The sequence below is a fragment of the Alligator sinensis genome, unplaced genomic scaffold (genome assembly GCF_000455745.1).
Source record: "Alligator sinensis unplaced genomic scaffold, ASM45574v1 scaffold465_1, whole genome shotgun sequence".
Taxonomy (NCBI): Eukaryota; Metazoa; Chordata; order Crocodylia; family Alligatoridae; genus Alligator; species Alligator sinensis.
This window is the reverse complement of record NW_005841979.1, coordinates 25,503-46,481: the sequence shown is the minus strand read 5'-3', so window position 1 is coordinate 46,481 and position 20,979 is coordinate 25,503. Positions and strand designations below refer to the sequence as shown.

The following is a 20,979-nucleotide window of genomic DNA, read 5'->3' as shown; positions in this document are numbered from 1 at the left end:
CTAATTTTTAAAAATCCTATGAAGTAAATTGTCTCATGATTTATTTGAAAGGAAATAAATGTCTATCCTAAGAACTTATAGTAATACTGGGAAAACAGTACACTTTTTGTGAACTTTTTGACTGCTACTACAAGTGAAGGAACTTTACCCTTGTTCATTGTATGGGTTATTTCTGTTTGCATTTATATAGATGACCTTCTCACCCAGTCACAAGAACAACCATACATTGCTTTCCTAGTGGCTAGTATAAGGAAAACATATAGTATATTCTGGCTGTTCTTTAATGCAGCTTCACAGCTGGAAATAAGCAGTTAGCACAATGTGCTTGGTTAGGTCTATTCCAATAAATGCTCAGCTGACTGCTAGCACTTTACAGAACACATTTGAAAACCTTTGCTGTAAAAGACAATTTTGAGCTCGTGTAGTGGGATGTTTACTTTAAATAATTATTTAATTTTTTATTTTGAAGCATGGCAGAACATAAAGGGAAATGTTATGTTCCTGATAGTTGTCCATGTACCTGGAAAGACAGGGAATATCTGTCAGGAGAAGTGATAGCTACACCTTGCTATACATGGTAAGTGACTACCATCATTTAAATCATTATGCCTAATGATAAAATTAACTTAAGTTAGCATATTTAACTACAGTAGAACACAATTGTACGCATGTAGAGAGGGTGGAACATCATGAAAGAGAATAAGTGGAGAAAAGAAACAGAAAAAGCCACCCAATGAAATCCTAACAAAACCCTTGAAAGTAGGAAGAGTGAGTGAGTAAAGTGGACATTTGGAGCCTCTGGACTAACTTATGCACTATCATCTAGTGAGGGCTGGGGACTATTTGCCAATTAAGTTACTGTTCAAAGATGGGAGAGCTTGACCCCATGACAAGACTATGAAAGGAGAAAATGCCTCTAAAAAATTAATAAAGCAATAAAATAGCTTTAAACTATTAAAAATTGGAGGGAAATAGCATTTGACCCTATTTCACAGGACATCAACCTGGCATGCACTGGCAGAGAGACATGTGCACTATATCCCAAGTACTTTGGATACACAGTCTGTCCGCACTTGCATTTTTGTCAGCTTGCATTCATTTAATGGTATGATGGGATCTGATCCCTGATCCCCAAATCATGCCTCCTACCATGATTGTCAGCCCCAGCCCCAGAATGCACCAGGACTGGTTCAACTCCCCAGTGTGGTCCCAAGGGAAAAGGCCATAGTTGGAACTGGAAGTTAGCTGATTGTTGGCCCTGTCCCAGACAGCCCTGGGTCTGTTCACCCAGGGCTGTTTGGGCTGACAGTCAGCCCTAGTCAGCTGTAATAGCCCTAGGTCCTGAACCTGGAGCTGGCCAGGCCAGGGCCAAAAATCAGCAGATTGCCAAACCCCAATGCCCAGCAGCTCTGGCTGGGCATGGCAGGAGAGCTGGGGGAAGCCAGAAGAGCTTCCCTTTGGCAGCTTCTCATCCCCCAAGCCTGGCAGCCTGGCCAGAGCCCTTCGGTTGTGGTGTTTACAATTTCCAGCAGGGGGAAGTCCTTTGCTTTCCCCCACCAGGAGCCTCTGATTCCCCACACCCAACCATCCAGCCGGGACTTTTGGGTGCAGGGTGTAAAATTGCCACAGAAGCACTTTGGCTCCCCCTACCTTCTGGATAGGCCAACAGTCAGAGTCCTGGGGCTATTCCAGACCACAGTCTGATCTTCATCCCAGGACTAACAGTCAGCTTATTGTTAGCCCTGACCACACGTTAAATTTAAAGTGCCTTACAAACCAGCCTGAAAAATGTTCTGTATCATATGTAGAACATTTTTATGGCTTGTTTCCCAGTTTTTGGTGTCTTAAATCCAGTACACATGTAGCCCATTTATGTTGTGGTTAACATGTTAATCATGGCATAAATGTATTGTATAGAGGAGGCCTGAGTGACAATGTGAAACTTTACTATCAAGTTGCATGATCCCAATAAAATTATGCATGCAGAAGTAGAGCATCTGAGCATTTTGCTGTTGCTTACACCAGTGCAACTCTACTTAAGTGTCGCTCTCGCTCTTGTTCTTACTCTATCTGTCTATAGATAGACATATAGATGTATAGATATATGTTATATAAAATGATAGGCAAATAGGGCCATCTGACCTAAGCAATTTTGATGAACATTTTGTGCTAATTTAGCACACAAAATTCCCATTGATTTTTAACAGGGGAGCTTTGTATATCAACCAAATATAAGTGTCGTGAACTAAAATAGGTCAAGAACAATTTTATCAGTATTCTAAGAATCTGGAGTATGGATTGGAGGATAGTGTTTTGGTACTGGAGATAGTCATGCTGGCAGCAGTATGCAAGAAGGAAGTAAAAATGCTCATATGCTATAAATCAACCTAAAGTTCTTTTATCCTAATTTCCCCTGTTATTGTAGCTATGGTTTTAAGCCTGCTCATTTGCCACTTGTGTAATATAGCCACACTCCCAATTACATGGTCGCTTGTAGCATGACTGGATAAATAGGCCCATTTAAGTTATCTGGGTTTTTTGTGACTCAGAATTAAGATCTTAAGAGTTCTGCTTTTAAAATAAGAGTGCACAACAATAAAAAAAAAAGCTCTTCTATGGGATACCGGTAGTATGGATTCTTTTTACTCTTCTTTTGCAGTATTTGTCGGCGAGGGATATTCAGTTGTACTAGTTACCCTTGTCCTGCTGTGTGTACAGTTTATGGAGATCGACATTATTATACTTTTGATGGATTGGAATATGATTATGTTAGTGACTGCCAAGCTTATTTGGTAAAGGTAAGAGAACTGATCACACATTCTTTTTTCTCTTATGCACATTCTTGTACCAGAAACTAATACTGAACTGGACATGCAAAGGCATCCTCTAGTGGTTTTGAATATCAATATCTTTGATAATGTCACCTTTGGTAAAAACTTAAATGCAAGACACATGTAAATTAAAGTGTGTGTATGGCGGGGGGAGGGGGATCTATAAAGAACTGTGCTAAAGGCATTTTGATGAATTTAGAAGACAAAATGTGGTCTTAGGATTAATTAAAATACTGGAGCCCTTCTATACCCTTGCTTGATGAAGGAAAGCAAAATGAGACATTGTGCAAATGTTAGCGTAAGGGTGACTGTTGTCACCATGATGGTCCAGAAATTATGCAAGAAGCCAGAATTTCTTAGGGTGATATCTTTTATGGGACCAACTGTGTAGTTAGAATAGAGTTAGACAAGCTTTCAAATGCAAGACATTCTTCATCAGGTTGAAGATGAAGAATCTCTTGAATTCAAAACCTTGTTTAACTTTATCCCAACTACATAGTTGGTCCAATAAAAGATATCACCCTAAGAAATTCTGGCCCCTCGTATTGTGCAGATATTTTTCCCCTCCACCCCCAGCAAATTACTCCCACCCTGGGATTACCATTATGTTCCATCATCTCTAGTTTTTAGATTCAAGCTCTTTTTGGAGCAGTCAGTGTCTATATTTGTACTCAGTTCTTTGGAGCAAGTGTAAATTAGTAATATTGGTAGGAATTAATATAGGGCATAAGAAAGTTTTAAGGTTGTCTGGCTGTTTTCATTGCTAGAAGTGTTTGCTTAACTCGATAGATAAGAGCTTTTCATTGTATTCCTCTGTGTCACAGGGCACTAAGGGGTGTGCCTACTCCTTTAAGGGCAGAAGCTGCCTAGAGAGAGGGCCCTAGGACCCAGGCAGCCCCCACAGGTTCAGGTTGCTGTGGCAGCAGACTAATGAGGGAATTAGCTAGCACCTGCACCCAGTCAGCTGACCAGAAGAAGGCAGGGCCCTGGGCACATATAAGCCCCAGGGCTGAGACAGGAGGTAGTTAGTGCTCAGGCAGCACCCAGGGGGAAGGAGCTCTTGCAGGAGCTCTATTCAGAGATTATTTTTTGCCATTCCACTGCTGGTAAGACTGAGGGGCTCTAGGACCTGCTAAAGTATCTGGGGCTAGGGGGCACACATTGTTGAGGGAGAAGCTTTCCCCTTAACAGGATAGAGTGTGACCTCCAATGTTATTGTTGTTATGTTATAGCCCAGGGTCTTGTATTTACATTGCTTGTTGTTTAATCCGGTGGACTGGACAGAGGCTATTGGGGAGGAGGAGGCCTCATTGGGGCACGCTACAGTGTGGAGAGCCCAGCGCCAGTAAGAGTGTGCAGACAGGGGCACAGAGAGCCCAACATGAGTGAGGGTGCATAGATAGGGGCCAAGGGCCCAGTGATGATAGGAAGCTGATCTAGATTAAGGCTTCAGAGGGACAACGTTTGAATACCACCTGCAAGGCATGGGGCATGGTAAAGGGACAATTTAGGAGCCATGTATCTAGCCCATAAAGCTGGGGGTGTCCCACGAGGCAATAACTTAAAGCAGGACCCAGCAAGGGGTCTAAGAACACACATGGTTTAGTAGGTCCACCAGAACTGTGACTGTAGCAACTTGAGGGCAGCCTCCCTATCTACTATCTATTATCTTAGCCATCAAGACGTGGCAGGAGAGACTAGAAGGTGCCCTCACAGTGAAGCTGGCATGGTCACAGGGCCCTAGGGGCATCACAGCCATCTCTAGGGAACCCACCTCATGATACTCTGTGACCCAAAGAAAGATATTATGTGACATTTATTATTTAAAAAAATACTGCTCTACTGCTGCCATAGGTTTTTTCCCTGTAGGATTTGATAGTATAGAAATGACTGTGAAGCTAGACATGGCCTTTATACATTTGCTCTGGTGTAACCCCAACAATCTTGGAAGTTATTGGAACTCTTCCTATTGATTTTAATGTGTAGCCTGTATCATATTCCAAGTATACAAATATAATTAAAATAAAGTTTTGCAGCAGTGAATTTCTTTCTGTTTTTTTTTTATGACTGGCAGTGACATGCTTCTCATAGCACACATTGACTAGCCTGAATCCTGTAAAAGTACCACATGGAGCTTAAAATATATCATCCTGTTACCATCACAGTAACCTTTTTTGTTGTTGTTAGGAGTGAGAGTTTCTTTTGTGTTTCAGTAATATCCTGTAGAAGAACGTTTTAACTAGGACTCTAAATTTAGCTGGAGGACTATTGTATGTTAGTAGCCATCTCTTGATTTTTGTGTTGCTTTGGTACAAAGTCAAATCATTATTAGATGCTCAGCCTTCTGTCATGGCTATGAATATCTAGTTAATTTTCTCCTATTGTCCAGTCCAGTTTTGCCTGCTTTGCTACTCTATATTGCAGTATGTATTTCTTTGCAAGAGAACCATTCAGGGGGGTTTGGAGTTCTAAAGTTCAAGAACGAAGGTTGGCAGGCACATAATCAAGATGCATGGCACATTACCAGTAGTCCTTTAATCCAGTGAACAAGATGTCACAAGTGATGAAAATGCTGCCTATGTAGATTTGTGATATCAGAACTAGCCTTGTTCTGTTGCAGACAGGTGCAATGGTAGCTCTGCCTAGATAGAAGCTTTTCAGACTCTTGGTGGGGTTTTTTTTAACAACAAAGATGTGGTGTTTCCCAATAACTAATTTGTTTGCAACCCTTGGGTTCCTCTTTAGTGTTGAGAGATTTCATCACTCTTACTGAAGTATTGTTTACTATAAGCTAGGCATCGTATGATGACTGCAGAATAGATACTATTATGGGTAAAATTATGTATGTAAAATAATGAGGAGTAGTGAAGAGACTGATTTTTATTCCTTAATGATGCTGATGATTTAGCAATACGTTTCTATATCTCGATGTGTGATTTCTGAATTAAATAACTGTCCCTGGGATTACATTACTCTGTTTTGTTTCCCTGCCTCAGATTCCATATCTTTAGCCGGAATATTGTATGACAAGTATTTAAGATAAATCCATGATATTTTTAAAATGTTGCATTTAATGCAATATCAGTGGTATTCAACCTTTTTGTCCAATGGGCGGCAGTGCCCAGTCCCTCCACAGGGTGGATCTGGCTGGTGGTCCCAATCTGGTGACTGGGGCAGGGGTGGCAAGGCCCCATACAGCTGTGAGGAGAGGGGCAGGGGGTAGCCCACTCTCAACCCATCCATTCTCTGGATGGGGTCTTTGCCCAACCCCAACCCAGCCCTGTGGAGGGGGAGGCAGCACAACTCAACTCAGATCCAGTCCCAGGGTGTGGGTGGGGGTGTGGCCTTACCCCACAGGAGGAAGGGGGTGTCACTTGGCCCCAACCTGGCTGGGTGGGAGGGAAGGGACATGGCCCTGTCCTGTGGAAGGAAGCAGGCATGGCTCTCAGCCCCACCCTATCTTGGCTAGGTGGAGGGAATGGTACATGGCCCAGATGTGGGGGAGGCAGTGGAAGGGGCCATAGGCCAGCCCCAAACAAACTGGGCAGGGGGAGGGGCCAGCCCCAACCCAACCATGCATGGGTAACCAAGCCATGCATGAGTGACCTAACCAAATGCAAGAGAGCACGGCCTGGCCCCTATCTGACTGTGTGTAGGGAGGGTTGTGGCCTGAATGGCCCCACTGCATAGGGCTTGGGATTTTGGCAATGGGGAGGGGTGGCAGTGTTAACTGACACTGCTCCCCTGCCACCAAATTCCCCAACCCATGGGGAGCCCTGCAGGTCAGTTTCCAAGGCTCTGTAGGTCATATTTGGCCGGTGGGCCAGAGGTTGAATACCCTTGGTTTAAATAGGTGAAATTGGCTCAGCACCTGACCTTCTGTATTACTTGTAGGAGCTCAGGTGTGGTGGTCCAAATTGTTACCCAGTCATCATCCCTAATTCTATGTAGGCATTCATTTGCACACAGCTAATTTCTGTGCTTGTATACATAGACAGATACTGAGGTTTCCAAATGTTGTAGGTTTACGTGCTGAAAGAAGCCTTGTTGTTTCCAATTTAGAAAATGCTGTGTCTTTTCCTTTTATAATCAAGAGATGCCAATTGAAGTTGAGATTTCTTTGCACTAGGCACTTTACAAGCACACAGTACAAGACTTCCTCTGCCCTTGAGAGCCTCTAGTCTACATAGATGAGACAGGTAAATGGGGTCAGATGAGAGACGCAAGCAAAAAGGCCATAAAACATGCCAAAACCAGGAGTAATGTCCAGATCTCTCATGATATAATACTATCAGATTATATTTTCAACCCTGCCGGCGCTTGGGGAAAAAGATAGAATGTATTTTTCCCACTCTTCCTGAGAGATTGTAACCATTTAAGAAATATGTCCATTTGATTTGTTGCACACCATGTTCTGCACCAGATTTTCAAAAGGGCTAGGCACACAAAAGCATAGATAGACTGCACATCCATTTAGCATGAACAAACAATTTAGGTACATAGTGGCAAATGTAATTTAGTTGAAAATCTGGCCACACGTTTGTTATTACAAAGAGGAATGTGGTCTGCCTGACTAAAAAGTGGATGGTCTAATAATAAGACATGAAGACTGAGAGTCTATTTGGGGCAACATCTGGGCCTGGGGAATTTTACCACCTATTCTGTCTCAAGTTCCTTGTCTAGTTATATGTACAGTAGCATAAATTTTGCCTGATGCAAATGCATATTATATTTACCTACTGGTAGTTCACAATATTATTACGAGGCTCAGCTAATAAATAAAAACTTTTTAAAGTTCACTGAATACTGTGGATACAAGCAGCTAAAGATACCATATTGTGTATAAAGCAATATGAGAATTGTCTCTATCTTTGCTGAGAAATGAGTTCTTGCAAGTTCATAAATCAGAGTAGTCTGGCATCAGAATGCAATAAAATGGGAACCTCAGCTACCAGATATTTTCCGGAGTACTAGTTCTTTATCGATGTAAGACTAAGTTACTGAGTTTTATCCTAAATTTCTTTTCTCTGGTAGGATGATGGGTTGTACCAGTCTGCTTTCCCAGCAGTTGTTTAACTTGGTAGTTAGCCTTTTTGAATCTGGTGCACTGTTAAACCATTTTCTTTAATTTGATAGTATCGGTCTATCTATACAAACACAGAAATTAGCTGCGTGCAAATTAATGCCTACATAGAATTAGGGATGATGACTGGATAATAATTTGGACCACCATGCCAAGCTCCTACAAGTATTTATTAGTATTGTCTTCTGTACAAATGAAGCTCTCACTTTTTATTCAGATGCACCCGCTTATAGAAGAGGGAAAAGGAAAGAAATTAAATCTTTCAGTCAATTAAGACACTTTAAACCATAGGTTTGGTGTAATTATTCTGTCAGTCCCTTTTGTTTTAATTAACACCAGAAGAATATAAAGATTTCCTATGAAAGTTTCAAAACTTTTCTCTGTTGGGTAGCAAATGTCTGAAAATTTAATGCAGCAATGTTTACTTAAATAAGGAAATTATTTTCCATAATTGGTAACATTGTTCAAGGAATTTTGATTGATCTACAATACAATATTATGAATTGAGAGACAGGAAAGTTCACTGCACTGGTACATGACTTCGCTGAGAACATGTCCAGTTTTATCCCTATCAAATAAAAATATGCCTTAATTAACTAATCCTTTCAAGGCAAAAAGTCTCTTCGGTATAGGTCAACAAATCTTTCACTTCATTGTAAGTCAAGTAAATGGCTCTTTTTGGCAAGTCTGAATACTGATGAATTCATGCCAACCAAATGCTTTAGATAAATAGAAGATTTAAGTTGCTTGCTTTATGCTGTTTCCCTTTCTTTCCATCTATGATTCTTTGCCTAATAGCTTAGAAAAATAAAACAATGCTATTTTTTCTAACCTTTTTACTGTAGAATAACTAAGATGTCATTCATTTTAAGCAGGGGTAGGTTGAGGACTTTGTAAAGTGGGGTTGCAGAAGAAGTGGCTGGTGCTGCTGTCCCCTGTCCCCCTGACTCCTAACTTCAGGACAGGCAGATAAGTCCCTGAATTGGGTAAGAACTTGCTGCTTGGCTCCTTCTCCCTTCTTCACACTTAGTAGTACTTCCATTCCCCTGCTATGCCCCGTTCCGTGCCTGCTGCTGCTGGTGTCCTTGGCTGACCTAAGGGTAGGAGGAGCTCCAGAGTTCTTCCTGTCTTGTTCCAGCCAGGCTCAGCTAGGGACAGCAGTGGTGGTGTGCAGGTTCTCCTTCCCTGAGCCTGGTCCTGGGCTGGGGTAGGTAGGGGGCACCTACCACCATCCCTGCCACTGTCCCGGACTGAGTCTGGTCCATGTCCAGTCCAGCTGGAGCAGGTCAGAAGTGGTCTGGAGTTCTCCCCTGCCCCCCTAGTCAGCTAGGGACGGAGCACCCGGGGGGGGGGAGGGCAGGGGCAGGAAGGCAGGGGGAAGAGGGTCCTGTAATAACCTACAGATTTCTGCCGGTTGGAATGAAAATTGTAGTGGGGATGATTTGGAGGGTGTCATGCAACACGTTTGGAGAATTTCATAATAGCTCCAAGCACACACTGCATATCATGGCTACAAACAACAGCACTTGAGCACATGGCACTTCATGTAAAGATCTAAGTTCTTGTGGTCCACATGGAGTCCCTCTTATTATTGCACAGCACTCTGTGCATGAAACACGGTGGCAGCGGGTGAGAACCGCAGTGAATATATGATTTAAGTATCACCTATAAAGCAAAGAGAACAGGCACCATGGAGGGACTTGGTCTCCCTGAATGTTTTGATTTCCAGTCAAAGAACCTGGCAGCAGTTGGAAGCAGTAGAAAGAAGAGTTGACCTTGTACATACAACTTACCATGGCAGATGAGTATGAGAAAACAAAGGTAAACCTATTTCATTGTTTCACTGAGACAAAGGACAGAGAAATGAGTGTAAAGCTTTTATCTGAGGGCCCCATTACAGCAGCTAATGAAGGCTTTTTATGAGTACTGTGACCCCAGAAGAAACGAGACCATAGAAAGTTACTGACCTTTTGTTTGTTTGTTGTTTCTTTTTTCTTTAACAGAGAATCAGGCTCCAGTAGGAGGCAATAGATAATTATGTTACAAAGCTGAAAACACTGGCATTCACATGTACTTTTTGGGACCATTACAGACTCTGTTATTAGAGCCAGAGTCATTTGTGGGATATCTAAAGGAGAGACTATTGAGAGGCTGATCACTCTGGACAAGTGTGACCAAATTTTATGAGCAGCTGAGTGGTTTAAGGAAAGAACCACAACAATTGCTGGTGGGTCTGTTCTGAGGGACCCAGCTGGCAAAACAAAGATAGGCCAACTGAGAATGCAGTCACTAGGCTCCAGTGTTGGTACTGCAGGAAGCAACATGCAACATCAAGGCTAGGGACAGACATTGCACAGTTTAAGTAATCAGAAGCTGATTTAATTCTGTAACTGAACAGATGTTCAATGCACATAAACCAGTTTGAAAATGGCTGAAACCAGTTTCAGAGAAACCTGGTTGAATGTAGTATTGTAGACAACAGTATCAGACTTAACTAATTTGGCTCAAATGGGTTTATGCAATGTCTGTTGCAGACCCCTTGCTTGCTGGTTTAAGATAAACTAGACGCCCCCAGCATACTGTCTGGGCTGGGTGGGGCTCTCTGCTTCACAGCAGGGCTGGCCCCTCCCCTCTGCTTCCTGGCTGGAGCTTCAGCAGAGACTTGCAGGCATAGCAGGGTCTGCCTGGCTTCTCCCTGCCCCCCCGCCAACCCTGCTGCTTGCTTGACAAGCAGGGATCCCCCCCTCCCTCCCTCCTATCTCCCACAGCATGAACCCCACCCCACAGACCCTAGGTATGTGGTATGTTAGCTAATGCTGAGAGGTGTGTTTGTGTGCAAGTGTCTCCAATTTCACAGGGACAGACAGAAGAGTTACTGCTTAAGGCTGTTTGGAGCTAATCAACAGGTCAGCCGATAAGCTGTTTAAGAAGAGTTTTGAAGTAATGGAGAGAGGCTATTGTTTTGCTAATGAGGTGATAAACACCGTTATCCACCCCAATCGGGCTTGCTCACCTGTCAGTTTGCTGCAGGCAGTATATAGAAGTGTGGGGGGGGGGGCGGAATTGAAAAGCTCCATATCATTGACAGATGCATGCACTGCACTACACACCTCCCCCCACCCTTGCCTCACAGTGCTAGCCTGGGGCTGGGGTTTGGCAACACTCCCGCCCCTTGAGCAGCTGCCTGGAATGGTGCAGGCAGACCTCCCTAATCAGAGCGTCCAGCTGGGGCTTGGCCACGCCCCCCTCAGCTCAGTCCTGTGCAAGGGAAGGGAGGGCTGCTCTAGCATCCCCTAACTTCCAGCCTGAGCCACTGCAGGCGTGTGCCTGCATTTCTGGGATGTCTGTACAATTACAAAGTGATTTAGCCTAGCCAGGTCAGACTAACCTGCAAAGATTGAATCAGTTCATGCTCAGGCTTTTTGAATGCCCCTAGCCCGGAAGGAGAAATGCCCAGTTTATGGGCAACGATGCCTGGACTGTGGGGAAACAAGTATTTTGCATCCCAGTGCCACAACAACACCAAAAGAAATGAAGCCACAATACATGCAGTAGGGGAGGACACTGATATTTTTTATGTGACTTCAGCAACTCCAAGTATTCTGAACATGCATGCACTACAGAAGAAAGATACTATGAAACCCTTGGTTATTGCTCACTAATACAGTTTCAAATATGACCAATCAGATTCCAGCTTGATTGTGAAGCCATGTGCAATGTAATTCTGCAAAATTACTCAGCACTAATGTCAGATTACAGAGATGTGAGCAGATACTGGTGATGTACAATAAAACAACTGTATAACCAGTGGGTTAATGCAGACTACCAATGCAATATTCACAGAACAGAAAAACAATACTGCCTGTAATTCATAGTGAGTGACAGTGAAGAATGCCATCCACTGCTAGGCAGCCAAGCAGTTCAAACCATGGATATGATCTCAGAGTGCAACATCAAAATATCCTCCATATAGGCAGGAAGCACAACATGGTCTTTATCAGCTATTTTACAGTACAAGGATGTATGTGAGGGAGATGGGCTCTTAAAGAGGAAGCTCATGTTAGAAATAGACCCACAAGTACAACCTCTATGACTGCTGAAACTCAGAGTATTACTGGCCCTGGTAGAGTCACTCAAAGAGGAAATTGTCATCAGCAGCAGTCGATCCATTTGAGGATGATCTCTACCACAACTCATGAGTGGGTCCTGAGATGACATAAAGAATCAGGTCCTTGAGCCAGAGATCCATCTATAGAAGTTGCAGGTCTTTCCTTGTGCATTAGCTGTCGTGCCAGTCCTAAGGCAGTGGGGTTCAGAGCCCAGCCCATAGCAGCAGCCCACCTCCACCCTGCACACAGATCTGGGGGGGCACATTCCCCACAGGTCTCTACTGGGGTCCCCTTGGATGAGCCCCTGGGCTCCTAGCATCCTGTGACCTGCCCCAGCCCCAGGGCCCTCTTCACCCCAGCCCCTGCCTCCGTCTCACTCCCTCCCTCACTGTGGAGGTATTGATCTTCCCCCCCCAGCCCTTCCCCATGACAGACTTACCTGCTGAGGTGCACGTGTGTGTGCACGTGCATAAGCGCACACATGCTCAGCCCCCCCCAATATTTTTTTTCTCCCTTCACCTATGAAAGGAGGCCTGAGAGCAGCATTAATGTAGAACCAGCAACCCATAGCATTTGCCAGCCAGGCCGTGACAGGTACAGAAATTGGGAATGCACAAGTAGAAACGGAGCTCCTTGCTGTGCTCTTTGGAATTCTCCAGTTAACCTTTGGACTAAAGGTGGATGTGCATTCTGATTACAAGCCACTGGAAAGCATTATGAAGTAGGCCTGTGGGAAGCGGCTAGTATTCGCTTTGGATTCGGATTTATCCAATTTGGGGACAGTGATTCGATCCGGTAATTCAAATCATTGTCCCGAATTGATTTGGCTGAATCTCTGAATCAGTCCTATCCCCCACCTGCTCTCCCACCCCCATGAATGGCTGCCCCACCTGGCCCCAGTTCCCGGCTCTTTGTAGAAAAAAGCCCAGCACTCACTGGCTGCTACCAAGTGTGTGTGTGTGTGTGTGGGGGGGGGGTGATCCCCACTGCCCGATGCTGCAGGAAGGGCTGTCATGAACCCCCATCTCCCACCCACTCTCCTGGCCCCAGCTCCTGGTTCTTTAAACAAAAAAAAAAGCCCCCACTCATCAGCTAGTGCCAGGCAGGGGGCCATCCCCGCTGCCCCCTGCTGCCCCACGCCACATGGTGGGCTCTTCCATGAGCTCCCCAACCCCTGCCCACTCTCCCATCCACTGAATTGGGCAAAATCTCCTCTGAATCGAATTGGCACCCGAAGCTTCACACAGCCCTATTATGAAGAAGTCACTCCTGAGTACACCAAAGCAGGTACAAGTATTGAGACTTCAGTGCTATGATGTGAGCATCAGGTACTGTCCAGAGAAGTCACTGCTAGTGGCATATAATCTGAGCAGGGCCTACCTTCCAGGATACGCCACACGCGGATCTATAAAACAGAAGATCAAATCTATTGATGCGCCACAATAGCTCTGTATTGCCAAAGGGAGTCTCTAGGCAATGCAAGAGAGCATAGAATTGAATGAACAGCTAGACTGTAATAAGAATTTTATTCCAGTGTGGTCAGAGCACAAGGAACAAGTGCCCCAGGAAATTATTCCCAATCAGCAGGTTAGGAATGAGTCATTTATACAAGATGGGATCTTGTTTAGAGGTGATAGATATGTAATGTCAGCCAATTTGAAACAGGGTATCACAAAAAGCATATATTCTTTGCACCTGGGAATAGAGACATGCCTGCAGCAAGCTTGAGAGCATGTTTACTGACCCAGCATCAATTCCCAGAAGAGGGCATACATGGAACAGTGAGAGGTTTGCACAAAGAGCTTGGACACAGGCAACAGAAGGAGATAGTATAGCCTCATGACATCCTAACATAACCTTGGGAAAAGGTTGCAGCCAGACCTATTTGTGTTCATTGATAAACACAAATGACAAACATTATATGGTCACAGTTCACCTCTCTAGAATTGGAGTAATATCTACTATCTAGATCAGCATTTTCCAACCTTTTTCACCCCACAGCACACTTACCTAAATAAAAAAGCACCGCGGCGCACTGGACATGGAGTGGGGGTGTGCGGGTGGCACACAGCCAGCCAGACACTGATGGGGAGGCATGGCACATGGCCAGCCAAACAGTATTTTGGCCTGGAGCCATACCCCTGCCTGGCTGGAGCCACACGCCCCATCTGCCTGTCTCTGCAGCAGCAGCAGGTGGGGGATGTGTGGCTCCAGCCAGGCAGGGGGTATAGCTCCAGCCTAAAATGCTGTAGCACACCTGGACATGCCTGATGGCACAGCGGTTGGGAAATGCTGATCTAGAGGCTACTCAAACAAAAGCAACAATCAGGAACCTGAAGGCATACTTTGCCTGGTATGGTATACTGAATATCTTGTATTCAGACAATGGACTATAGTATACAGTAGAAGAATTCAAAAGACTTAGCACAAAATGGAAGTTTGAGCTCAATTCTACTTTGTCAGGCTACCCACAAAACAATGGGAAAACTCAATCAGTTGTCAGAACAGCCAAAAGACTCGTGAAAAGGGCAAAAAGAATTGGATATGATCCTTATCTGGCTTTGTTAGACTATCACAATAGCTCCTGTCAGAGACTTGATAGTAGCCCTGCTCTGCCATTGATGGGTATAGAACCATTCCACACTACCTCCCATGAGGGACAGTGGGGTGGGTAAGATGGGCTGGTGGTATGCTCTCTGTCCATGGTAGCCTCAGGTTCCCCTCTCAGGGAACCCCTTGGTCCTCTGAAATCCCTCTTTCTGTACTCTTTCTTCCCTCTGACTCTTTGTCTTTGATTGATCTCTCTGTGGTCATCATACTATCCACATTCTGTCCTGTCAGCATATTTCTTTGTTTCATAAACCCATCACATTTGCACATCCTAATTTGGTTCTTTCTGGTGTCCTAATTTGGTCTGTTCCCCAAAACCCCAAGTGTTCTTCAGGTGGGCACTGTGACCTAATGCCACCTCATCTTATGTTATGGAATACTGTGTTACATGTCTTCAGTTTCCCAGACTGTGTGTCTGCTTGCCTGTGTTAGACAGCGAGACTTGAAGAAACTGTCACCAACAGGCTTTTAGAAATAAATTTACCCCTGCCATTGCCCTGGACTGTTATTCTAATACATATCTACAAGCCAATTCCCAAAAGGAAACCTCTAAATACCATTTCCTAGCCATCAGTGACCATCAAAGCCAAATGACTGCAATACCTAGGGAGGCTACATGGTGGACTAGCAAAGAAGGCCATATCCCTAAAATGGGCTGTGTGTTAGCAACTTTTGTCCCCAAACAACCAAACCCATGCATGTCCATATGGATACTTTTCTCTTTTATTTTATTTATTTTGTTGCTTTTATTTGCTTGTTTATCTATTACAAGGCATGATGGAACATGCCTTATAATAGAACACAAGTTGTAGTGAATATGATTCAGAGGGGGACAAGGAAGTTCAATGTGCTTGGAGACTGTCTTATGTCTGAGCATGCTCTGTACCTCATGGCTACAAGCAGCAGCACTGAGCACACACAACTTCAAATAAAGATTAGGTTCTTGCTGTCCAAATGGAGTCCTTTTTTATTACTGCACAAAGCTCTGTGCATGAAATGCAGAGGGGATGAGGAGCGGGGGACATGTCACTGAGCAGGGAGTGGGAAATTCTTACCTGTTTCAGAGACTTTTCTTTTTAACAAAGTTCCCTGGCTGCTGCTTCTATGGCAGTGTGGTTAGAAGGGGAAGGGGGTGCAACTTGTGCCATTGCACCCCCTCTGGATCCACCCCTAAAATTAAGTACTATTTAAGCCAGTGTATTATTTCACTGATGTTTATGTTGTAGTACTTTTGCTTTAAAATTACTGCCCATCTGCAGCACAGATGTTTGGTTTGATAATTTGCGCTGTAGTTTAGTTTGTGCCTCTGTACTGATTGTACAACGTTAGTGCCATCAGTTTGCAGCCAACCCAAACAGCTCATTTCTAAGGAGAAGAGTTATATATTTAATGACATGGGATATGTTTCTTTTCCAGGGAAGAATTTGATAGGTACTATAGCCGGAATATCACTTGTTCTCAAATGAGAGTTCTATTTCAATACTAAGACCATGTTTCAAAGCTACTGAGGTCAGTGGGAATTTTTCACTTATCTCAGTGGATTTTGAGTCAAGCCCTAAAGCTAAGAAAAGATAGGATAGGTCTCTCTCTTGCCTCCTGAGGGATAAAGATGGAATAAAGGAGGAAGAAAGAAGCCCCTTCTTCTCTGAAGCAGCTGCAATGTAGCCATCCCCAAGTTTTTTTCATGATTCAGTCTCTCCAAAATCATAGATATTGCCTTAAAGCAACAGTTTTTAAATATTCTTTTTCTTTCAGTTTGCTTTCTCGTTTTTGAGCCTTTAAGGGTTACATTTTCAAGCATAACTTAATTATAAACTTAGCTTTTTAAAATTAATTTTCTAAGATTCCTGTATAATTATCTGACTTCAGGAGTTGGGAGTATTAAGAAAACAATTACTAACTTATAGTGGAATCACTAGAAATAGCAACACTGCAATAGAATGAAAAAAAATCCTGCACATCCCTCATAACCAGCACAATAAGAATAACTCATTTTTTAGCTGCCTGTCACCCAAAATGGAAAGTAAGTCCAGATCCAGGAGTTGAATTCCCTCATTTTGGGATGGGGCATAGGTTGTAGCCATGTTCGTCTAAGGACATAGGCAGAGAAGATTCTTTGGGTAAATCCAATATCTTTTATCAGACCAACATTTTGGGATGTGCATTTCACCACCAAAAATATTTAAAGCTAAGTAAATAACACAGAATATTTTTAGAAAATAAATGTCTGTCCTGCGGGGGGCAGGAGGGGGGAAGGAAAAGGGGTGGGAGACCCCTCCCGTTTCGTGGGTTAGAGCGGGGACAGCCCACCATAACAACAAGCAGAAAAGCCCTGAGGACATGGCAAATTTACCCCTCAAAGAAGCAGCTGAGCCAGATGAGCCACGGAGGGGAGGAATGCCCATGTGGTTCACCAGCTGCTTTTATCTGTAGCTGACTGGCATGGCAAGATGACATTATCGAAGAACACTGCCTGGCAAAGATAAAAGCCAGTGGCAGGGAAACAGCTGGGGGAACATAGCAGATAGCAAGCTGTGGGGCTGTTCCCTGAAACAGGAGAGGGCCTCCAGGCAAAGAGGAGGAGAAGCCAAGGAGGGACCCAACAGAGGGGTCTGACATTTAATTAAAGGAGACACCACCCTGGACAATGAGGGAACCAGGGCGGGGGGAAGGCATTGAGGGACAGCAAGGTCGTTGAACACAGGACACATAAGTGGGGGCGGGCTAAGGCCACTCCCCAGAATTTCAGTTAATTATTTTACTTTTGATTCATTCAAAGCCCAGGACACTTGAAGGACAAAATGAACTGGGAATGCTGCGGGGACCCCAGCACCCCATGAGACCCAAAGAACCACCAGGGTAGTCTCTCTGTCCTGAATATACTCGAGCGCAGTGGAAAACTGGGGCTGGAGCAACGGGAGGTGATGCTGTTAGGGGATCAGGCTGACCATCGACTGGCTGTCCCAAGAGGCTGGCATATGGCTGGGGTGTAGGGGAGGTGGAACCCCAAGAGCATCCACTGGTGATAATACCTGGCACATGCACTGCTACAAGAGGGAGCCCCACTACTGAACAAAAGATCCAAGATGTGGCAGGCAAGTATTGGTGTATTCCTCAGGGACAGTGTGACCAAACATCACAGCTGCAGGAGCAGCCCCTGCAGTAAGCCCTGGGCGCCCACTCCAGGGCCACCAGAGAGAGACTCCACAAGGCCAGGTGGGTTCAATGTCAATTTGTAAAAAGTGTTTGCAGTGGAAGTGATTAAAAAAAAAAATCTATGCAGGGAACAAAACCACAGTATGAGACGAATATATCAGATCAAACCAGCTTGAATTATTAAAATTAAAACATCATATTTTCTAATATACAGCATGCACCTTTTTTCAAAAAAACAACTGCTAGAGATTGGAATGTACATTTAATGTGGGGAAATAGGGTAACAGCAGTTTCAGCTGCTTAAGCTGTTTCCAGGTGAAAGCAGAAAGAACTTTGCAGTGATGCACAGGGAGCAGAACTGTCCCAGGGGAGCTGGGGTGACAGGAGGACCCCAGGCCAAAAGAGAGCCCCACTTACCTCTTGTAGAGCCTGAACAGCTGGAGGAGAGGCGCGCGGCGAAATCACCGGTGAGGGTGATTAGCCACGCATATATACAGCTGCAGCTGAGCAGCGGGGGTGGGGGATGCCGCCCAGGGGAGATAAAAAGCGGCCCCGACAATGTGGCGGGGCAGCTGATGCGAGGAGGCTGGAGGGAAGAGCCCTCATGTAGAGGGAATCAGCCGCTGCGCCCGGCAGCGTGGAAGGCCGGGGGCGGAGCTAGGAGAGGCTCTGAGAGAGTCAGCAGTGACGCCGACAGAAGAGCCGGCAAGGAAGCCGGCTGCATCGTCAGTGCCAGAGCCAACAGGAAAGCCAGCTGCAACCTTAACAGCAGAGCCGGCGGGGAAGCTGATTGTAACGCCGGCAGCAGAATCAGCTGGAGAGCCGGCAGCGCTGCCCACCACAGAGGCGGCAGTGAAGGTGGGGGTAACGCTGACGGAGGAACCAGCAGCTGCACCTGCAGCAGAGCCAGCAGCAGCGCCTGCAGAGGATCTGGAGAAGAGGTAACAGAGGGGCAGGTCCAACGGGGCCTCGTCGGGACGCATCAGGGGGCAGACGAAGACCCGAAGCAGGGCTGGACAGTGGACCTCTGCAGCCCACAGTGGCCTTGGGAAGAGGCGGGGATTCAACACCCCAGTGAGTGAGCCACCGGGGAGGTGGAACCCGAGCCCGGGGTGAACCACACAGCCCAGAGGCCAGAGGCACCCTTGCGGGCCTCCTGGCCCCTTAGCTTAGGAACCTTGGTTAGCTTGGTGGTGGAGTAGGCACATAACGTCACAGGGTGATTAGATTAGAACGATAGGAAGCCGTATTGGAAGGACCAGGCCAAAGGTCCTCGTGGACCATACATCGGGCCTGAAGATCCAGGCGCATGGCTGGCCAGCTGTGGGCAGGAGCTGGGGAGGGGCCGAGGATACCAAAGAGGCCCAAAGACCGATAGCCCAAGGTGGCGAGTGGCTGGGGTGTAGGAAAGGTCAGAGCCCCGAGAGTGCCCACCAGGAGACACGACGACCCTGGAGGCTGCCCCAAGGGGGAACCCCTCCACTGAGGTAACATCCCAGGTCATGGCTGGCGAGTTAAGGGGTCCCCCTGACGTCAGCAGGGGTAGCCCGTGGGGTCCACCCGTGAGTCCAGGACAGACATGATCTCTAGTCTGGGCGAATGCCGTGTGGGAGCGCCTACTTGAACGGAGGCAGGCACAAGAACAATAAGCAGGGTCAGCTCTGTAGCTGCTGCTACTCAGTTACTACAAGGAAAAAAAAATTACTTCATTCTGCCTTTCAAAAGCAAAGTTGCATATTTTATTCCAGGCCATGTTGTATGCAAGAAAATATAGTATCTAATATTCAAAGCAACACTCAAGTAAATAGTTTCATAATCAATCAATTGGCCAAATTATGTTCACCTAAAATACTTGTCAAATAATTTACAACAAATAATTTCACAGGAATAATGATCTGCTCCTTGACAGTTTGTGCACATTAAAAAGGATTGTTTTGGTGATTAAATAATTTGCTATGAATAATTCACTTTCGTCTAGTTAGAATGGAGATCTTAAGAGTTTTATCTTTGCCTAGTGCTACACTTCCTGTTTTCCTGGAATTAGAGGAAGGCTTCTCTAGAGTAGTGGTTCTCAATGTTTTTTGTACCAGGACCAATTTGTAAATGTCAGCGGTCGGTCCCGACCCAGTTCTCCTCACTCCCAACCTGCTGACCCCTGCCCCCAACCCCCAGGCTAGAGGCAGATATTCAAAAAGCCTGAGCCTGAATTGATTCAATCTTTGCAGGTTAGTCTAACCTGGCTAGGCTGAACTGGTTTGTCATAGACACTCAGTCTGGACTGAGGAAATGTAGGCACATGCAGGCAGTGGCTCAGGCTAGAAGCTGGGGGCGCTAGGGGTGATCTGAGGGTGGGGCATGGCCAGGTCCCTGCAGGATGTTTTGATTAGGGAGGTCTGCATGCACAGTCCCAGGCTTTTCCCAGCTGGCTGCTCAAGGGGCAGGAGTGTTGCCAGTCCCCTGCTAGTACTCTGAGGCAAGTGCATGCATCTGTTGACGATATGGAGCTTTTCAATCTTCCTCTCTGCTTTTTTATACTGTCTGCAGCAAACTGACAGACAAACAAGCCAGCAAGGGGCTAATAACAGTATTTATCACATCATCAGAAAAACAATAGCCTCTCTCTTACTTCAGGCTCTTCTTAAACAGCTTACCAGCTGACCTGTTGATTAGCTCCAAACAGCCTTAAGTGGTCACTCTTCTGTCTGCTTGTCCCAGTGAAATTGGAGACACTCACACACAGACACCGCTTGGCATTAACTAGCATACCACATGCCTAGGGTCCATGGGGCTGAGGTCTATGCTGTGGGAGATAGGAGGGGGGGACCCCTGCTTGTCCAGCAAGCAGCAAGGTGGGGTAGGACAGGGGGAAGCCAGGGAGACCCTGCTGTGTCTGCAGGCCCTGCAGGCTCTGCAGCCAGGGACCGGAGGGGAGGGGCCAGCCCTACTGTGGAACAGAGAGACCCACCCAGCCCAGAGAACATACTGGGATGCTGGGTGAGTTTGGTTTATCTTAAACCAGCAAGGGGTCTGGGACAGACATTGAATAAACTGATTTGACCTGAATCAGTTAAGTCTGATACTACATTCAATCAGGTTTATCTCAAACCAGTTTTAGCCATTTTCAAACTGGTTTATGTGCACTGAACATCTGTTCTGTTACAGGTTTAAATCAGCTTCTGATTACTTAAAC

General features: G+C 45.5%; 1 protein-coding gene across 1 annotated transcript in view; it reads left to right on the top strand.

Annotated features, from left to right (window-relative positions):
* OTOGL (otogelin like) overlaps positions 1 to 20,979 on the top strand; it is a gene marked incomplete at its 3' end in the record, with an annotated part of 101,685 nt that overhangs the window by 60,209 nt on the left and 20,497 nt on the right. Inside the window, exons 24-25 of the mRNA XM_025200934.1 lie at positions 470 to 577; positions 2,660 to 2,798. Coding sequence (XP_025056719.1) covers positions 470 to 577; positions 2,660 to 2,798 — 247 coding nt within the window. The remainder of the gene's footprint in view (positions 1 to 469; positions 578 to 2,659; positions 2,799 to 20,979) is intronic.